Raw genomic sequence first — 16,367 nt, 5'->3', positions numbered from 1 at the left:
AGGCTTCAAAACCTAAGGCAGACATTTTGGGTACATGAAGCGAAGAATCGAAGGCGTTCTTCTCTTGTGCACTTGCAGAGTTCAGTTACGACCGAGGATGCCAATCAACTCATCAAGAGTGATAAATGGCAGCTGCTGTCTCCCACCTGTGATGAGATGTTGAGATTTTCAGTCTCTGTCTTTCCAAGACAAGTCTTGATGAGACACTGTTCCCCTGGATCTGTTAGGGAGGACGTCTGTGCTGGCATTTCACCCTTGTGCTGGGGTGGATGGTAGTGAGGGGGGATACTGGGCTGATGCTTGCAGAACCCTGGAACTGCAGCTATCCCTGAGAGCATCTAGGAGGTGCCACTAGGCTAGCAGGGGACATCAAGATGGGGAGTGCATCGGTGGGAGATGTCATTACACCTCTGTGCCCCACAGAGTTGCAGGCAGGCTGGAAAACGCGGCTCTCATCAGCTGCTTCAGTGCCAAGTCCACCCACCACCACACTGAAGAGTGATCTCCAAGGGGCTGCCAACCGGCCCTACTGCCCTTAAAACCTCTCTCCCTCCTTTCCAGCCCTTCCACCCTAAAGCTTCCCAACCGCCTCGGCTGAGCACCGGGATGCCCTACACTCATCTTGGCGCTGAGAGAGCAGGTGGGGTGCTCATCACTGCATGAGCGGCTGTGAGCATTCACGGGAGTGGGTGTTTTGGGGCAGAACCCAGGGAGGAGGGTGACATGCCACGTCCTTGTCCGGATGAAGTGCACGGCGGGGTCCCACAGCGGAGAGGAGCCGGGAGCGCTTCACGCCGCCCGGGATGCTCTTCACGTTTCAGCTGCGGCCGCCGCGCCGCTGGGACGGGCTCAGCCCGCACTGGGGCCGCTGCTGTTTCGGGGGGCTGTGTCGGGAGGTGTCCCTGGGTCGCTCCCGGTGCCACCTCACGGCACAGCTCCCTCGGGGGCCCGCTCCCGCCGCTGTTTCCGCGGCCGCCCCTCACGCAGGGGCCGGGGGGTGCCCGGGGCGCGCGCCTGCCCCTCAGGCCGGGCGGGAGCGGCGCGCGGACACGGGCGCGCGCGGCTCCGCAGGTGCGGAGCGCCCGTGTGGGGAGGGGGGGGCGCGGGGCGGTCCCGCCCGCCGCCGGCCCCCGCCCGCCCCCTCGCTCCGTCCCGCCGCTCCTCCTCCCTCACCCCCCTCGCTCCTTCCTCCTCCTCCTCCTCCTCCTCTTCCTCGTCGCGCTCCCGCCGCTCCGCTCCGCGCGTGCTGGCGGCGCAGCGCCCCGCGGCCCGGCAGCGGCGCGGCCGCCCCGTCGGCGCCGCGGCGCGCCCGCGGAGGGGCGGCGCTGGGGGCGGCGGCTCGGCGGCGGCAACTTTTGGGAGCCGGCGGCGGCAGCGCGGAGGCTGCGCGGGGGATGGCGGCGGCCAGGCAGCGGCGGCGCTGAGGCAGCGGCGGCGGCGCGATGCCGGCGGCGGCCGGGGGGCTGCTGTGGTGGAGCTGCTGCGTGCTGGCGGCGGCGGCCGGGGCCCCGCGGGCCGCCGCGGCGGCGCAGGCAGGTGGGTGAGCGGCCGGGTCTGTCTGGAGCGGCGCCTTCCCGACAACTTCTCCGTGTCCCGCTGCCCGGCGCGGGGTGCGGGAGTTCGTGCGGGTCCCGCGGAGCGGCGGCGGCCAGAGGGCGACAACCCCCCGCGGGAAGCGGAGCGGCGCCGGCGGTCGCGGATCGCCCGCGCAGCAGCGCTCCGTGTCCCAGCTCGCTGTCCCCGCCCGGCCCCGGGGCCACCCTTGCCGCCGGAGCCCCGGGCGGGCGCCGCTCGTGTCCCCGCAGGTGCCGCTGCCGCCCCGACGGGGCTGCGCTTCCGAACTTCGCATCGCGGCGCGCCGGGCGGACGCGGCAGCGTTCGTGCCCCGTGCACCTGTGCGTTCATGTGCGCCGCGTGTCCCGGCCCCGCAGCGTGAACACCGGGCCGGGCTGTTCGCGCACGGGGGAGGGCGAGCGGGCGGCTTGGAAGTTAACGCTGGAAAAGGCGCTTTTGCCTCCGGCAGGGTCTGCCCGGAATTTTTAACTTTCTGGAGGGAAACTTGCAGCGTTGGCTTGAATTTTGTTTTCCTCTTGGCATCCAAGCAGCGCTTTCTGCCGCCGTAGTACGAGCTGTGCCGGCTCAGTCGCCCGGGGAGGGCACGGGGAATCGCCCCCCGCTGCATCGCCCTTTTGCTGTGAATAAAACATTAAAAGGAAATTCCTTCAGTCTTTGTAACTTTGCTTTTTTTTTTTTTTTTTTTTTTTTTTTTTTTTTTTTTTCTTTTCCCCCCTCTCCCTTTCCTCCCCGGTGATGCAAAATTTATGCTGTTTGGGCGGTATTGGTGCAACAGCTCCTCGTTCTCACAATTTAGTTTATATTTTGGGGCTTTATGTAACAGAGAGAAGGAAGGATATGTTTGGTGAGAAGCGAAAGGAGCGTGTCCTGGCTTTGCTCGTCTGACTGGGCTTTGAAGGCGGTTTTTGATCTTGGGACACAGTTTACTTTTTCGCTGTGTGATTGTTTCCTAACCCTCGAAATCGGGAGGGGTGAAATGCTGGGCTGCTGCTTTCTTTTGTATATTCTCTTCCTGCGGTTTGAGTCGGTAAATCCCCGCTGAAGAAGAATGGCACTCCTCGTTTCACAGGCGCTGCTTCTCTGTATCTTTTTGCCTGCCTCCCTGTTTACAGGCAGCCTGATTGTTCGCCTCACTTGATACTTTTCTGTCTCACACTTTTCCTGTAGCCTGCCCCGGTTTTGGGCAGCAGCCGTCCCCACTGGGATGCTCCCGTGCTCTCCTGCAATCCTTCCCACCGCTCGGACTGGGCTGTTGGCGTGGACGATCACAAAGACTCTCCATTGCTGGATTTATACCCCAGTGCAAATAAAAAGCATCGGTCCAGGGTTGCTCGCCTGCCTTCCTGTCATCTCTGGGGAAGCCTCCTGGATCTGTGCTGCTGAAAAGCCTCTGTGCCCTGCACTGTGCAAAACAGAAAATCCATTTATTAAAATAGAGGGGTTGGAGTGACATTTCCTATTTGGAGGGGTTTAGGCACTGCTGTGGGTGCTGGCAGCTAGTAATGATTGAGCCTTGCTACTTGGTGCTTGCTGGAACAGCAAGGCGGGCTGGACAGGGAGCCATGATTTGCAAGTATTTAGGACCCCCCCCAGAATTTGGGCTTTCTTGGCTTTTGGGGGCAATAAGATGGGGCTCTGGCCACTACCCTCATTTTCAGTGCATTGAGAGAGATGGTGATGCCGCTGCTCATGCAAGAAAGCTCTTGGCCAAACTTTTGATTTCATTATCCTGTGTGTAAATATGTAAACATGTTGGGTTTTCTGATTTCTTGTCTCCGTGCTTGGGCATATAATGTTTGCAGTGCACAGCTCAGTCGGGGTCACGTGAGCCAAACAGCTTGGGCTGTTACCTGGAAGCTGGCGAGTCTTTGTTCTGCTTGAAAATAGCTGATAAATTAACTCCATTTTCTGATATGTGTGGCTGGTGAGTTGTTAAATAATTACAGCCAAATTAACTTAGTCCTGTTTGAAGTATTCAGCTGTTCTGAGAATAATTGTACTTCAAATATTTTTTCTTTTTTTTCCTTTTCTTTTTGTTTCCTTTTTAAAAAAAATTCTTTTTTTTTTTTTTTTTTTTTTAAATTTCCCAGTGAGAAGCGTGTTCAGCCTGATGTATGGGCAGTCTTTAATTTCATGCCTTTAGTCCTCTCTGGGCCATGTGAGATGGGACATGCCACACACCTTCAGAGAGAGGCGGCTCCTCTCCTTTGCTACAGTCCTCCTTGGCACCTCTCCCGTTTATTCCGCCACGATGTCTATTTGATGGTTAAAATTAGGCTGAGCTCTGAGTGCCTTTGCAGAGGCATGATAAATATCGCCTGGGAGTTTCAGCCCATCACTGCCATCAGAGGGCCTGGCCCCTGCACGGGGGTCGCTCCGTCTGGGCCTTCTCACCAAAGGGGAGCGGGTGCTGTTGTGGGCTCAGCACCCTCCTGGGTGTCCCTCCTGTGCCACACAGCCCTTCAGGTGTCTGCGGGGACATCTCCGTGTGGTGGGCAGGGCAGCCTGCTGCTGTCCCTGCGTGTCCCCTGAGAGCACTGCGAGCCAGCGCTGCTGCAGGGCAGAGGAGCCTGGTTCTGGTGCCGCTCTTGGGGCATCCCCGGGGATCCTGGGGCAGCTCCGGCACGGGGCTGCACCACGCAGGCTCCGTGCCTGCACCTGCCCTGCCGAGACCGGCACTGCTGCGTGCCCCAGTGACTGAGTTGTGACTTCGCTTTTAAAAAAAGAGATGGTAATTGATGTTTATGTGTATGGAATTTGGCACTAGGAGCTGCGCTTGTAATTAACATGAAAACAGTAATAATAAGGACCTGAAATACATGCCTTATGAGTAAGGCAAATGAGGCTTGGCAGTAGCAACTCATGAAGGGGCAAGCCTTTTTCCTGAGCCTGCACGGTAGTGAAGTGGGATGGGAAGCACAGAAAGGCACGTTTGGTCCATGGCAGCAAAGGGCCCAGCACCCTGTGGGTGCTCCTGGCTGAGTCCCAAGTGCTGCATTGCACTCCTGACCGTAATGCCAAGTTGTTCTGAAATGTGCCCTCAGTTTTCCAGCAGGGTATTAGCCACACACCTTAATGGAATTATATGTTTTATTCTAGTTTTCAGGGGTTTTAGCTTGGTTGGGTTTTCTCTTGTTTTGTTTTTCAATTGAATTTAAGCAAACCGCAGCACGTTGACTCGCCCTGTATCTGGAAGCACAGCCTGTGATCCAGAGCACGCCCATCTTTCCAAAGGCTTTTTCGAGAAACACCTTTCCGTGGGTCACTGGCCGGAGCCAGGGAGCTGCTGGGGTGGGAGCTGAGCATTTCCTGGGTGGTGATAGTGGGGCTTGCAGTGGCCAGCCCGCAGCCTGGCTCTGTGAGCATCTCTAGGTGGCAGCAGCCCCCAGGAGCTCCCAGCATGAAGACGAACCGCCCGGAGCTGGGGCTGTGATTTCCCAGGCTCTGGTCCTCCTGCTCAGCTCTCCTCCACACCCCTTTCCCAGGCCGAGGAGCAGCTTTTTAGGTGGCTAGCGGGGAATCAGCTGTCCCTGGAGTCCTGTCTTTATCTCTTGTGCCCCTGTAAGTGTGACAGGGAAGGTGTAAGAGCACACTGGGAGAATGACCCAAACACTGAAGTGCTTAATATGAGCAACCAGAGGAGCTCAGGTGACTTGTTCTGGACGACTTGTTAAGATAAACAGTAAGTCAATATCAGACCAATGACTGGGTGCTGAAGGTGAATGAGTTCAAACTGGGAATAAAGTGCTTGGTCCTAATAGTGTAGGAACTGCTGTGATAAGCTAGGAAAGAGAATAGAAGATAGACAGTCACTCAGCAGCACAGGCTCAGATCAGATGGTTCTTCTGCAGTACATACACTTGCTCAAAAAGATGATGAAGCCCATAGGTTTCATTTCTTTTTTGTGTTTTTGCATGACAACAACCCCCTCCTGATTTCCTTAGGACAGTAAGGGTGAGGCAGTACATGGTGGTTGGAGTGGGGCAATAGGATGGTTCCCTGGAAGCTTCTGAACTTTGTGTCCTGCCTGTGCAGATTGGGGTTTAGTGCTGTGCAACCAGGCATTTATGCTCTTAAAACCATGGACAAGTGATGGCAGCTCTGTGGAAACAGCTAAGCCAGGTCTGTCCTTGTGGGCTCTACGCACTCTCAATGCACTGAGGCAATTTTGCTGGGAAAGGAGAGGGGGCTTGTTCCTGGGATTTGGTTTTTACTGTGGCAGGAGCGAAGGCAGGTGAGTGCAGCTGGGCTGTTTCCTGTGAATCACTTGTGTGCTGACAAGTCCTCGGGGTGTGCAACAGGCTCTGATTTTCACTGACTTAAAAGGTTTTGCTTTTGCAAACAAGTGCAGGCTGCTGGTGGATTTTATGTGTGCCCACGTAGCCAAAGCTGAATTATCCCATGAGAGTATGCAATCTGCCAGAGAGATTCATCATTTCAGCAACTTTAGTTAATGTTTGTTTAGCGACTTCTTGTTTTGGAGGAGCAGTTTAAGCTGTGCTCTGTGGCAGTTCCCTTTTGATGAGCTGTGTGTCCACGTGATAAATGGTGTCATTTCTACTGTCCGCTACCTCTGCTGGGCATATGGGCACATGCCAAGCCTCCTGAAGTCTTTGAACAGCTGCTGCTATATATATCTCCTTATTTTCTTTTTTTCTCAGCCTGCCAGGGGAACTTGTCCTTCTTCCCACTTTGTATAAAGGGTGTGCAAAGTCCAGGGCAGATGAATATTTGCTTGTGCATCAGTAATTCGCGAGGGTCTGATGTTGGCTGATGTTTGGGCAGCAAAGTCAATAATTCAAACTGCAGGAGCACATACTGGTCACACCATAAGCTTGTGCGGAATACTGAGAATATAAATATATATGAGGAATAGAAATTAATACTAAAAGAGTATCAAAAAATATTTTTTTTGTTTGCTGGTGGTAACTGCTTTTTGTTTCCATGCCTGAAGCCTATAAACTCTAGCTTCTGAAAAAGGAGGAGGAAGGAAAATCAAGTAAATAAAAGGCAAAGTAAGCCTCAGACTTTCAGCAGATACAGTTCTTTTTGAACTATAAAAAAATGATCAGTCATTGTATAAGTGTTCCTGTAAAGTCCTTTTTAGTGACTTCTAAGATTATACTCATGTTCAGCTCCTTTCTCTCCCAATGTCTGTGCAGCTACACGTACAATAACTGAATGGGCATTTATAGCTTGATCTTTCTTAATCTCCTAATAAGTCAGCAGTGCAATGTGGGCTCTTGTCACATGGTGACATGCTCCTGTGTCTCATCACCAGCTGCTGTTGAGCTTACAGAAATACAGAGCTTGCAGAAATCTTCCAAAATCCCACTGGAAACCACACCAAGCTCAGAGCAGTGCTGGCTGTGGTACCAGGATCTGAGCTGCCCCATGGCAGGCAGGTCTCCCTCCTAGTATGTGTTCCCTGAGGAACTGAGGAGGAAGCTAGACTGTGAGACGTGCTGCTGATGGGCTTTAAATTCATGTGCAGAGGCTACTGTGGCACTGCAAGGCATTATGTGACCCTCTGCCTGCAGCTGCTTGACTAAACTGCCTAATAAATGTCTATTAAAGAGAGTTGTGATACCTGACCTCTCTCTTTTTCTCACCCCTCCTGATTGTGATTCATGTAGGGAATGGATTGTGCCAGAGGAAGGTTGAATGAAAAACCTTGCATGCTGTAAGAAAAAAACCAAACAAAAACCCCTTTTGAAAAAAAAATTGGATTACGGAAAAGTTGGAAAAGCCCAAAACTGTGAAACAGTGGCACAACCTTGGCTGTAGCATTGCTGCAAGAGCAGGACACTCTCTTCTCCCAGGTTGGTGATGATACACTGGATAAAGCTCTGAAACCTATGCCTGTCTTACTGACTTTAGCTGTGGCTTGGCTCTTTTGGCTCTGCTGAGACTCTCCAAATGGTGCTTCCATCCCTTTGTCTCCTGTTTTTCCCAGGAAAGCCTCTCCTAGGGGGCAAGCGCCTCTCGATTGCTGCGTCTTGCTGAGGTCCCTGAGCAGATATTGCAGATGTGCTTGCACGCTTTGCATTTCAGCATATGCTTAAATAACCTTGGTGTGCAGAGCTGAATATGCAGAGGAGACATTAGTGGAAATGTTTGGCTCATTTGAAGCCCTGTGAGCTGCTGAGGACCTTCTCCTGCGGACATGGCTCCCGTGGCAGGGGCTGGTACGGGCAGGTTGGAGCTGCTTTGGTGCACACACAGGAAGAAAAACCATTACACTTAACTTGATACATATCCCAGTGTTCAATTTCCATTAATTGAAATTACGTTGAAATATTGAACATTTTAAACATAAAAGTTTATGTACCATGGTTAGTATGCTAATGGAATATTTTAGTAGTCTTTTAAGGTTAATGTCGCAGCCAGATGCAATGATAAGCATTTGTTCCTAAGAATTATTTTGCTTTAACCCCTTTTCCAAGATTGTCCGTATTCTGGTGAGTGTTCATCGGCTGCGCTGTGCCTGCCAGCCAGCTGTCATTTTAAGGTGGTCTTTTTGTCATCCAATCCACTATGCAAAGTTGAATTGTAGTTATTTTTGCTCATTATCTTTGGCAGTAAAAATGTATTTATCTAAATTTAAATTGCTGTTTGCTGAGGATATGTGACAGTATTTAGAATTCAGTATTATTTTATTATCTCTTTGAAAGGATAAAAAAGGCTCATTTATTTCAAGAGATATTTCTGCAAGCATGTAAAAATACCAATGAAGTAGCTAACGTTTTCCAGTTGTTGTTGACTTCAAATTTAGCAACCATTGTCCCTCTTGATATATTTGATGCTCTAAAAATGTACTTGCCATTAAGTAGGAAGCTGAAGTGATTGGTAGGCAGATAATATTCTTCAGTAGCTATTAATAATGTTCAGAGGACATATGCATTGGAGTGTATGGAAAAAGCCATGGAATTGTGTAGGACGGAGGCAAAAATAATGCATGTAACTGTTTGATTTGAAAGCCATCCTTCTGTACCGCAGCGGCTGCTGCCTGAATTAGCACGTTGTGAACAGGAGAAACCGATACGCAAACAGAATGGTGTGCAGCTAATTTTGTTTAGAAGATTGAGGTTTGATCCCTGCTCTTTCACTTCTTCCATGAGCTGATTCAGACCCAGTGCAGTGTGTGGGGACCCCATTCTGTGGGGAGCTTTGGTGGTGGAAGCTGGGAGCTGTTCCTCCCAGAGCCAGCTTAGCTCATGGGAACAAGGGAATTAATAGCCCATTAAGAGAAAATGGAAATTTTCAAAACAAATATAGAGTAATTGCTACTCTTCTTTCCCTTTACCTGTTCCTTTAGCCACAGGAGGACTTCTGTGCCAGCACTGTGAGTTTCTCCCTGCATTTCTCAGCATAGAGTATTTCTTTGTCTCCGGCAGTTTTGAACTGCTCTTAAAATCATGCATGCTCGGATCCTCTCGTGCAACATGTTTTAAACTGCTGCCAGCTCACGCAGCTGTGCAGCCCTGGTGTCACCTGGGGCTGTACTCTGTATTGGGAAGATCATATTAGAAAAATGTGGAATTATTAGAGCCTATAAATAGTGGTGATAACTTGTACAGCATTTATGTCACCCTCCTGCTGCATAACACACTGAAGTCATGGGCTAGGTTTGTTTCTTGTGTCGCTTCACGTGCCACTGTGAAACTTCATTATATCACGATATAACAAGCAGCTGCTGTGTAAGTAATGTGGTGCCTGCAGCACAGGTGGGGGGTTCTTTCTGGAGCAGCCAACAACTGTAGTGATGCTTCACATTTTCCCTGCCTTGGTCCAGCTTCTTAGAAAGGAAACAAAATCAGGTCTGTGCTGAATGTTTCTGGCTGTCCAAGGGTTTTGGTGTTCAGCTTGAACCTTTAATAAAATTTCTTATAAAAGATTATTTAAGAAGCTTTTACTTTCTTGTGGTAGCCAGAGACTGGGGACAGGAAGAGATTCCTAATCTTCCAAAAACAGAAGGAAAAATAGCAGACAGATTCACACAGTGTTATTTGCTGCAAATTTCTTCGTGTTAATTTAAGTCCAATATCTTGGATTGTGAAACTCTCAGGCTTCATGAAAAAAAGAAGAAAAAATCTTTAGCTCCTCTGTATGCAGAGAAAAGTCAAAACTCATGTAGCTTAAGAAATAGGGGGAAAAAATCCAGTGATTGTTTTTGTAAGCCATATTTCAAAACCCTTTGTAGTATTTTATACAGGGGCTGACTGAATTGTGGTTTTGCAGTGTCTTGCAAATATTGCTGGTGAAATTGGCGATGGAAACATGCGTTCATTAAGACTTAACAGCTTTGGTCCAATTGCTGCCACGACATGTGGTTAAGGCATTAAAATATGTGGGCTATGCCTCATGCTACAGTGCAGCAATTAATAGGTAGGTGTCCTTTGATACTGGAAAACAGTCTTGCCAGATGTTGCTGTTGATTTGAATAATCCCACTCTTGCTGAAGGCCCATGGAAATGAGACAAAACATGGCAAATAGTGACCTTTTGCAAAAAAAGACTGTAGAGCGTGTGTGATTTCTGTAGGTCCTCTCTGTCCCAGGTGGATCTTGTCCTTGTGGGTGTAAACCTTCTGCTCCAACACTCTGTACCTTGGGCTTTTCCTGTGTTAGAAGTGTCCAAATTGTTCCAGGCTTTGTGAGAATTGCTGTGACACTTGTTTCCTTCTGGGGTTTTTTTGGATCTAGTCTGACTGATTTTTTTCATTGATGTGACGAAATGACATTAACTTCTGGTACATTCCTGACATCGGTGTTTGGGAATTCATCTTTTTTGGCTTACTGGTGACTGGGTCCTTGTGTTGGGTAGCCCCTGTCAGGTTTAGATTTGTTTGTGTTGTCTTTTGGGGCCAGTGTCAGGTTTTCATTGTTTGTCCTGAGCTTTAATTCTGGTGTTTCCCTTGGGCACAGATGGCGTTTCGGTACTTTATGAGGCAGTGCTGCTGCTGGCTGGTGAATGATGAGCACTGGAGCAATGCCAGCAAAGAGGAGGGATGCACCTCTACCTGGCTTGTTACTCCTCAATTTGGGTAGTGCTGATGTGAGCCAAAGTGCCAGGGTTTCTTGGGGTCCCAGCTGACTCTTGCAGAAGATGGCCAAAGCTCATCTTATGTGTATTCCTTAAACCAGCAGTTGATTAAATTCCCCGAGAACTAGTATGAACTGCAGCGTGCCTGTTTTTCTAGGAATATCTGGAACAAACCCCTTGTTTATTTGGTGGCACATTCTGAGGCTTATTCTGGTGGGTAAAATAAAGTTTTCCTTGGGAGTCATCAGTATGAGGTGCTACAGCAACATTATTTCTTGATCACACAAGCCTGGCTTAGTGATATTAAGGAGGGTGTATCTCTGTGCCACACAACACAGGACTTCACTGTCTTGTGGAGATGTAATAAAGAAAACTATCAGTGTAAATGATATGTAAATGTAAATATAGAAAACTATCCAAAGTATCAGGGAAGGGCAGAGAGGAGCAAAGGTCACCTCAGATCCTCTGTGGTTTGGGTATAGCTGTGGGGGATGAACTGCATAATGAAAATGCCTGAGGGAATGGGAGTTGCTTTCCCTGGCTCTCTGAGGGAATTGGAGTTGCTTTTCCCTGGATCTCTGCAAGTGTCTGTGGCTCAGGGACTGTGATATCAGGTCATCCTGCTTATGTGCTTCTTGAGTAAGGTGGCAGTGACTACTTCAGACTGGTAGTCTTTGTTTTTAACACTCTAGTTAATTTCTTTCCCACCAAGTTTGGGTTTCCAGCAATATGATTACTTATGGATTTGTAAGTCAGAAATAGCTTGGTAATTTCTATATTCCTTTGCCCCCAGTAGCAACTAGCATCTTAAATTTAATGCATCATCCACACAGAAAATTGATATTTGGCCAAAACTCGCAGGCTCTGACAGCTAATCTTACAGAGCTTTTTCTTGACATGTAAAATAGAGACTTGGGGTTGACATGCACAGGAAAACTGACAGTATTTAGGATTATTCCATAAAAGAAAAATACTCCTTATGATTGGCTGAAAATAGTTGAGAATGATTAAATTTAGATAAAAACCTTTCCCTAGAGATCAGCAATGCAAAGGCCTGGGACATCAACCGCTTGGATCACATGCAGAAAACCCTGCACCACCTCAAAATTCAAAGCTGGATTTTACTTTGTCTTCAGGATTTGTCTAAAGAAACTGTACTCATGAGCTGCTGACCAGCTTGCTAAGAATAGGTTTCTTTTAATGTGTTTGTACTTTGATTTTACTCCCTAGAATACATCCTGAGTAGCAAGAAAGCCCCAGATGTCTTTCACTGAAAGAATTACAATAAGGAACTTTCCGGTGCTTCTGATGGAGATACCTTGCATGTTTGTACAGCTATTTGGCTCTCAGTTGCAATTTAAAGGACTAAAGTTTCAGCAGAGAATCTTGGGGCTCAGTTTGGTGGTCGTGTACTGCATTATACCAGGGTTACATGATGCTCTTTTTTGGGTAAATACACATTTCAGCATCTTTTTTCAAGGTTTGGTTTAGGGTCAGTAGGTCTGGATGACTGGGCTTCAAAACCACTCAATATCTATTTATTAAATAGAGCATTTGTGTTCAACAGAAAATATAAGACCCAATTTGAAAATTAGGCCCATGCAATTATGCAGTCAGGTAATCACATTTGTAATTGCTTGCACAAATGGTCAGTTAGATGTGTAACTGTCCATTTGCCTGCACAATTAACCTGTTATGCAGATTGGGCTTGGAATACTCATGGTAGAAAACATGGCTTTCTGGAGATGGCTGTGTTGTCACTCCTTACCCTTCCATTGGTGTCTTCCTTTTATGGGACTGGTGTGATTTAGTCTTCACCTGTGTTAGAAACAAGCTCCTGAGTAAGTCCAGTGCCTCTGGGCTCCGCTTTTTTGTGGTCCAGATCTGTGACAACTGTTGAAAAGATTGTGAGGGGAATGTGTGTATTACACCCATGCATGTATTAAATTTAAGAACTGCTAACACACATATGAACAAATTGCTCTGGAATTTACTGTTTTGATGACATTTAATGTGATGCTTTCACAGTGGCAAAAAAAGATAGTTTGATTTGTATATTTTATGTGTGTATTTTCACATACACTTCAGAGTTACTTTTATTTTCCTTTTTTATCTGGTGTGCTGTCAAAACACTTCTTTTCAATGAAAGAGTTCAAAGCAACAGCTGAGGAATCTGTAGAAATACAGTCATCACTTTGCAGTTAGTGCAAAGTCTTGTTCCTCTGGCACGATCCCTAGGTGCTCACATGGGCAAGGCTTTTTGTGTCTCTGTTGCCACTCCATGTGTTTGAACATTAATTCTCCGTTTCCTGAAAATCAGCATAATTGTGTAACTGGCTCAATGTGTGTAGGCTTTATCCTCCAGAGAGAGGTGGTGGTGATTTTTTATCAAAATTTGGTGCTGTTTCTGAGGAGGGAGTACTTGTTTGTACCTTTAGAGAAAGGTGGGTGCTTGTGCTTCTCTTCAGACTGGCATGCAGGTAATACTGTTGTTCTCATAGAGCAGGAAGCCTTGCTGCCAACCATGGCATCATCTAACTGTGCACATTTTAGGGCTCAGTCTGGCACTTTCTCATGCCTGAAAAATTAAATTTGGCAGAAACCTTCAGTTGTTGTTGTCTGGGACCTCAGAGTTTTGAAACTCTGAACAGCTGAAACCACGGCAAAGCCTTCAGGCTTGACCTGGGGCAGTGGAGAGGGGAGCGCAAGAGGGCATTATAAAATAAATCTCTCTTATTTAAAATGCTTTGAATGGAGTTCTTCCTCGCAGCTTCAATGGCAGCGGTGTCATGGGGCACTGCCTGTGTGGGTGCTGCTGTGCAGAATGCCCACTGCTGCTGTGTTGGTGGGTTAAGGAGCAAAAGCGGTTTCTCAGCTGGCCCTTTGAGCCAAATCCTGCAGCTTTTCCCTGAGAATCAGGAGGCTGGAGTGATTATCTGCACATCAGATCAGCTGCTGGTGGTCCAAGTGTGGCTGCAGTGTGCTGCTCCCGGTACCTCTGCTCCTGCTGCGGTTCTGCTCTCTCCCAAGGAGGGATTTTCCGCAAGGCGTCCCCCAGTGCGCATGTGGGGAGGGTGCTCTCGCTGAAGGGCGAGGTGGCACCTTGGTTTCATGCTGGGTTGCCTTCCCAAAGCGATGGTACGCTGAGCCCGAGAAGGATTAAGCAGGAGCATATTAAGGTCACTTTTTATTCCTGAGCTAGAGGTTTATGTCCTCTGTGCATATTAATTTCACAGCTTGAGATATGGTAGAAAGGAGAGCAAATAAGAATGTTGGGTAGCCTCAGCAATTGAGCTGCAAGAGAGAGCAAAAGCTAACAAGCTGCTTTTCCTTTCCAGGCTACATTAGCATGAATGCTGTAAAAACAGTGGAAAGATCCAAGGCAAAACTCCAAAATTACCAGCATTATATTTTAATTTTGTTTGTGTCCGTGTGGCATTTAATTCATTTTGGCTGGTATTTGTAGGAGGTTATGGGGAGAAAGAACAGAGAGTTGCAGGTTGCTGTATGCAAAACTAAAATCTTTTATGTCTTACATGCTTATAAAACAGAGGTTGCAAAACTCTTCCTTGCACCTTCCCAGTAGCTTTGATGGGGGATACACACCCACAGAGGGTGAGGGAGATGGTGTCAGAAAAGCACAGTTTGTAGTTGAGCTGCAGCCAAAAACACAGGTGGAGGAATGACCCGATAGGGTATTTGAAAGAGGCAGCCGGGAGTGGGAGTGGTGTCAGAGCACAGGAGGCTCTTTGAGCTCTGTCCTGGCAGCTTTGATAAATTGAAAATCCTTTGACTTTTTGTGGGATGCACAGGCAGTCTTTTCAAATTCCAGTGTGGGTGATTGCATTTTCTTTATTCTTCTGTATAGGACCCATCAGCCTTTGGGGAAGGTGGGAGCTGGATGGGGGGTTTGTGGGCCGTAGCTGCTGGCTCTGTGATGTTGAATGTGGGGTTGGCCTTGCTGAGCTTCCTAGAGCATTTAGATGTTGCTGGGAAAGTTTTTGTGGCCATTGGTGACCACTTGCTCTCTTTTCTGCTGTGGGAAACGTGGTTCTGAAGACCTGTAAGCTCTCCAAAGCCATGGATTTCTAGTCCATGGTGTCATTTCAGCTTCATGAGATGGACAGCCTTCTGAGTAAAAGTATAAATCATAAAGTGTTCCAGGAGAAGAAGGGATAACAAAATGTGCTGTGGAAATTATAATACTAATTATATTACATTAGTGCAGAGGAGCTAATAGTTCTCCTTGCTCCATAGCAACTGCTGTGCTTTGTCACGGGTACTGCTGTGGGAAAAGGCAGATGAAGGGGTTAAATCTTGTTATCCAGGAGCAGCCAGGCCTGCTCTCTTCCCAGTCTTGTTCTGGAGCTGTGTGACTTAAAGCACTGTGGGGTTGGTGGTTTGGCAGGCTTGACCCCACGGTGGGAGAGCAGGTTGAAAGCCAGTCCCACAGGGAGCATCCAAAGCCTTTTTACACTCGTGTTTGGGTCCCTCTGCCTCCTTCTGAGTCACCAGCACAGCTTCCACAGCCTCCGGTACAGACTGGTTTATCTCTTAATCTGGCCATGTAATAAGATATTATAGGTGAATTAAAAGATGTTTTCATTAGGGCAGTTTTGGCTTACTGTGAGCAATCTAAAAATAGACTGTGGATATTCTTGATCTTTAGAGGCATTAGCCTACCTTTAAAAAACAAGTAAAGAACGAGGTATTTTATACACAGCTTTCAGAGATGTATGAAAAAAAGCAGACTACAAAGCACAGCACAGGAAAATTGATTCATCATCAATTTATTGCATGGAGCTCTAGGCAAGCTCATCTCAAGACAGAACAGAGATCTATAAAATCTTTTCATCTGAAACTATGAATTAAATTGGGAGGAACTGCTGATGATGAGAGGCCAGAACCAACTCTTAAACCAGACATTCTTTCGGGAATGGGTCTTCTGCTGCAGCAAGATTTTCACCAGCCAGGGATGTGGGGCTTAATTCTTATTACCCTGCTTCTCTCCTTACAGTGAATCTGGCTTATGTGGGAGCAAGCCTGTAATACTCCCCCTGTTCTCCCCACCCTTGATTTCAGTATCAGTGAATTTCTTCATCAGTGTCTTGTTAATCTTGCAGTTTCTTTTCCTGATGTGTTCTCCTCTTCTTCTATTGTGTGTGTGGATTCTTTAAACCTCCTACTGACAAGGAAACTTGACTTTTTCAGCTGGAAGCCTCTTAAAACAAGCAGATGCATCTCCATTGTAAGATCACTATATAAATAAATTAAACTTCTTCATATATTCTCTTCAAAGAAGCAAGTGAGACAATGCTCAAGAACTCCTGTCTGCTTTTTTTTTTTTTTTTTTTTTTTTTTTTTTTTTTTTTTTGCATAGGGGGAAGCTGTATTATGTCAGCGACCTGTAATAAATAGCACTGCAATGAGAAGCGACAGCCTCATTCACTTTGCATCCATGCAGAAACAACTAAGCTCTCTTCCCATGCCACGGGAAAAAAGAAAAAAGAAAGTGAGAAAGAAGGGAATTAAAGAAAAGAATTGACCTTGGCTTGCAGTTGCTCTGGTACTAGCAGGAAGCAGTCTACCAGTGAGACACTGAAGTTTTGTGGTCATGTTGCCTGTGTTACTGCAGACTGTGCATCCCAGAGTGGAGCCTGTGTCGTCCTGCTGCCTGGAAGTGTAGTTAGCCAAGATCTTAACTGGCAAAAGACAGTGGTGTGGAAGGCTGAAGTATTTTGACAGAGG

General features: G+C 47.8%; 1 protein-coding gene across 4 annotated transcripts in view; it reads left to right on the top strand.

Moving 5' to 3' along the window:
- The first annotated feature begins 1,120 nt into the window (after nucleotides 1-1,120).
- The window catches only part of ERBB4 (erb-b2 receptor tyrosine kinase 4), a 582,907-nt gene continuing 567,660 nt past the window's right edge, over nucleotides 1,121-16,367 (top strand). The window contains exon 1 of one of the 4 annotated variants that reach the window (XM_068196531.1): nucleotides 1,121-1,536. In XM_068196531.1, the coding sequence (XP_068052632.1) occupies nucleotides 1,443-1,536 (94 nt within the window). In that variant the 5' untranslated portion in view covers nucleotides 1,121-1,442. The remainder of the gene's footprint in view (nucleotides 1,537-16,367) is intronic. The other 3 variants (XM_068196532.1, XM_068196534.1, XM_068196535.1) reach the window with 3 other exon arrangements.

Source organism: Anomalospiza imberbis, chromosome 7 (assembly GCF_031753505.1).
Source record: "Anomalospiza imberbis isolate Cuckoo-Finch-1a 21T00152 chromosome 7, ASM3175350v1, whole genome shotgun sequence".
Classification (NCBI taxonomy): Eukaryota; Metazoa; Chordata; class Aves; order Passeriformes; family Viduidae; genus Anomalospiza; species Anomalospiza imberbis.
This window is presented reverse-complemented; position numbering and strand designations above follow the sequence as displayed.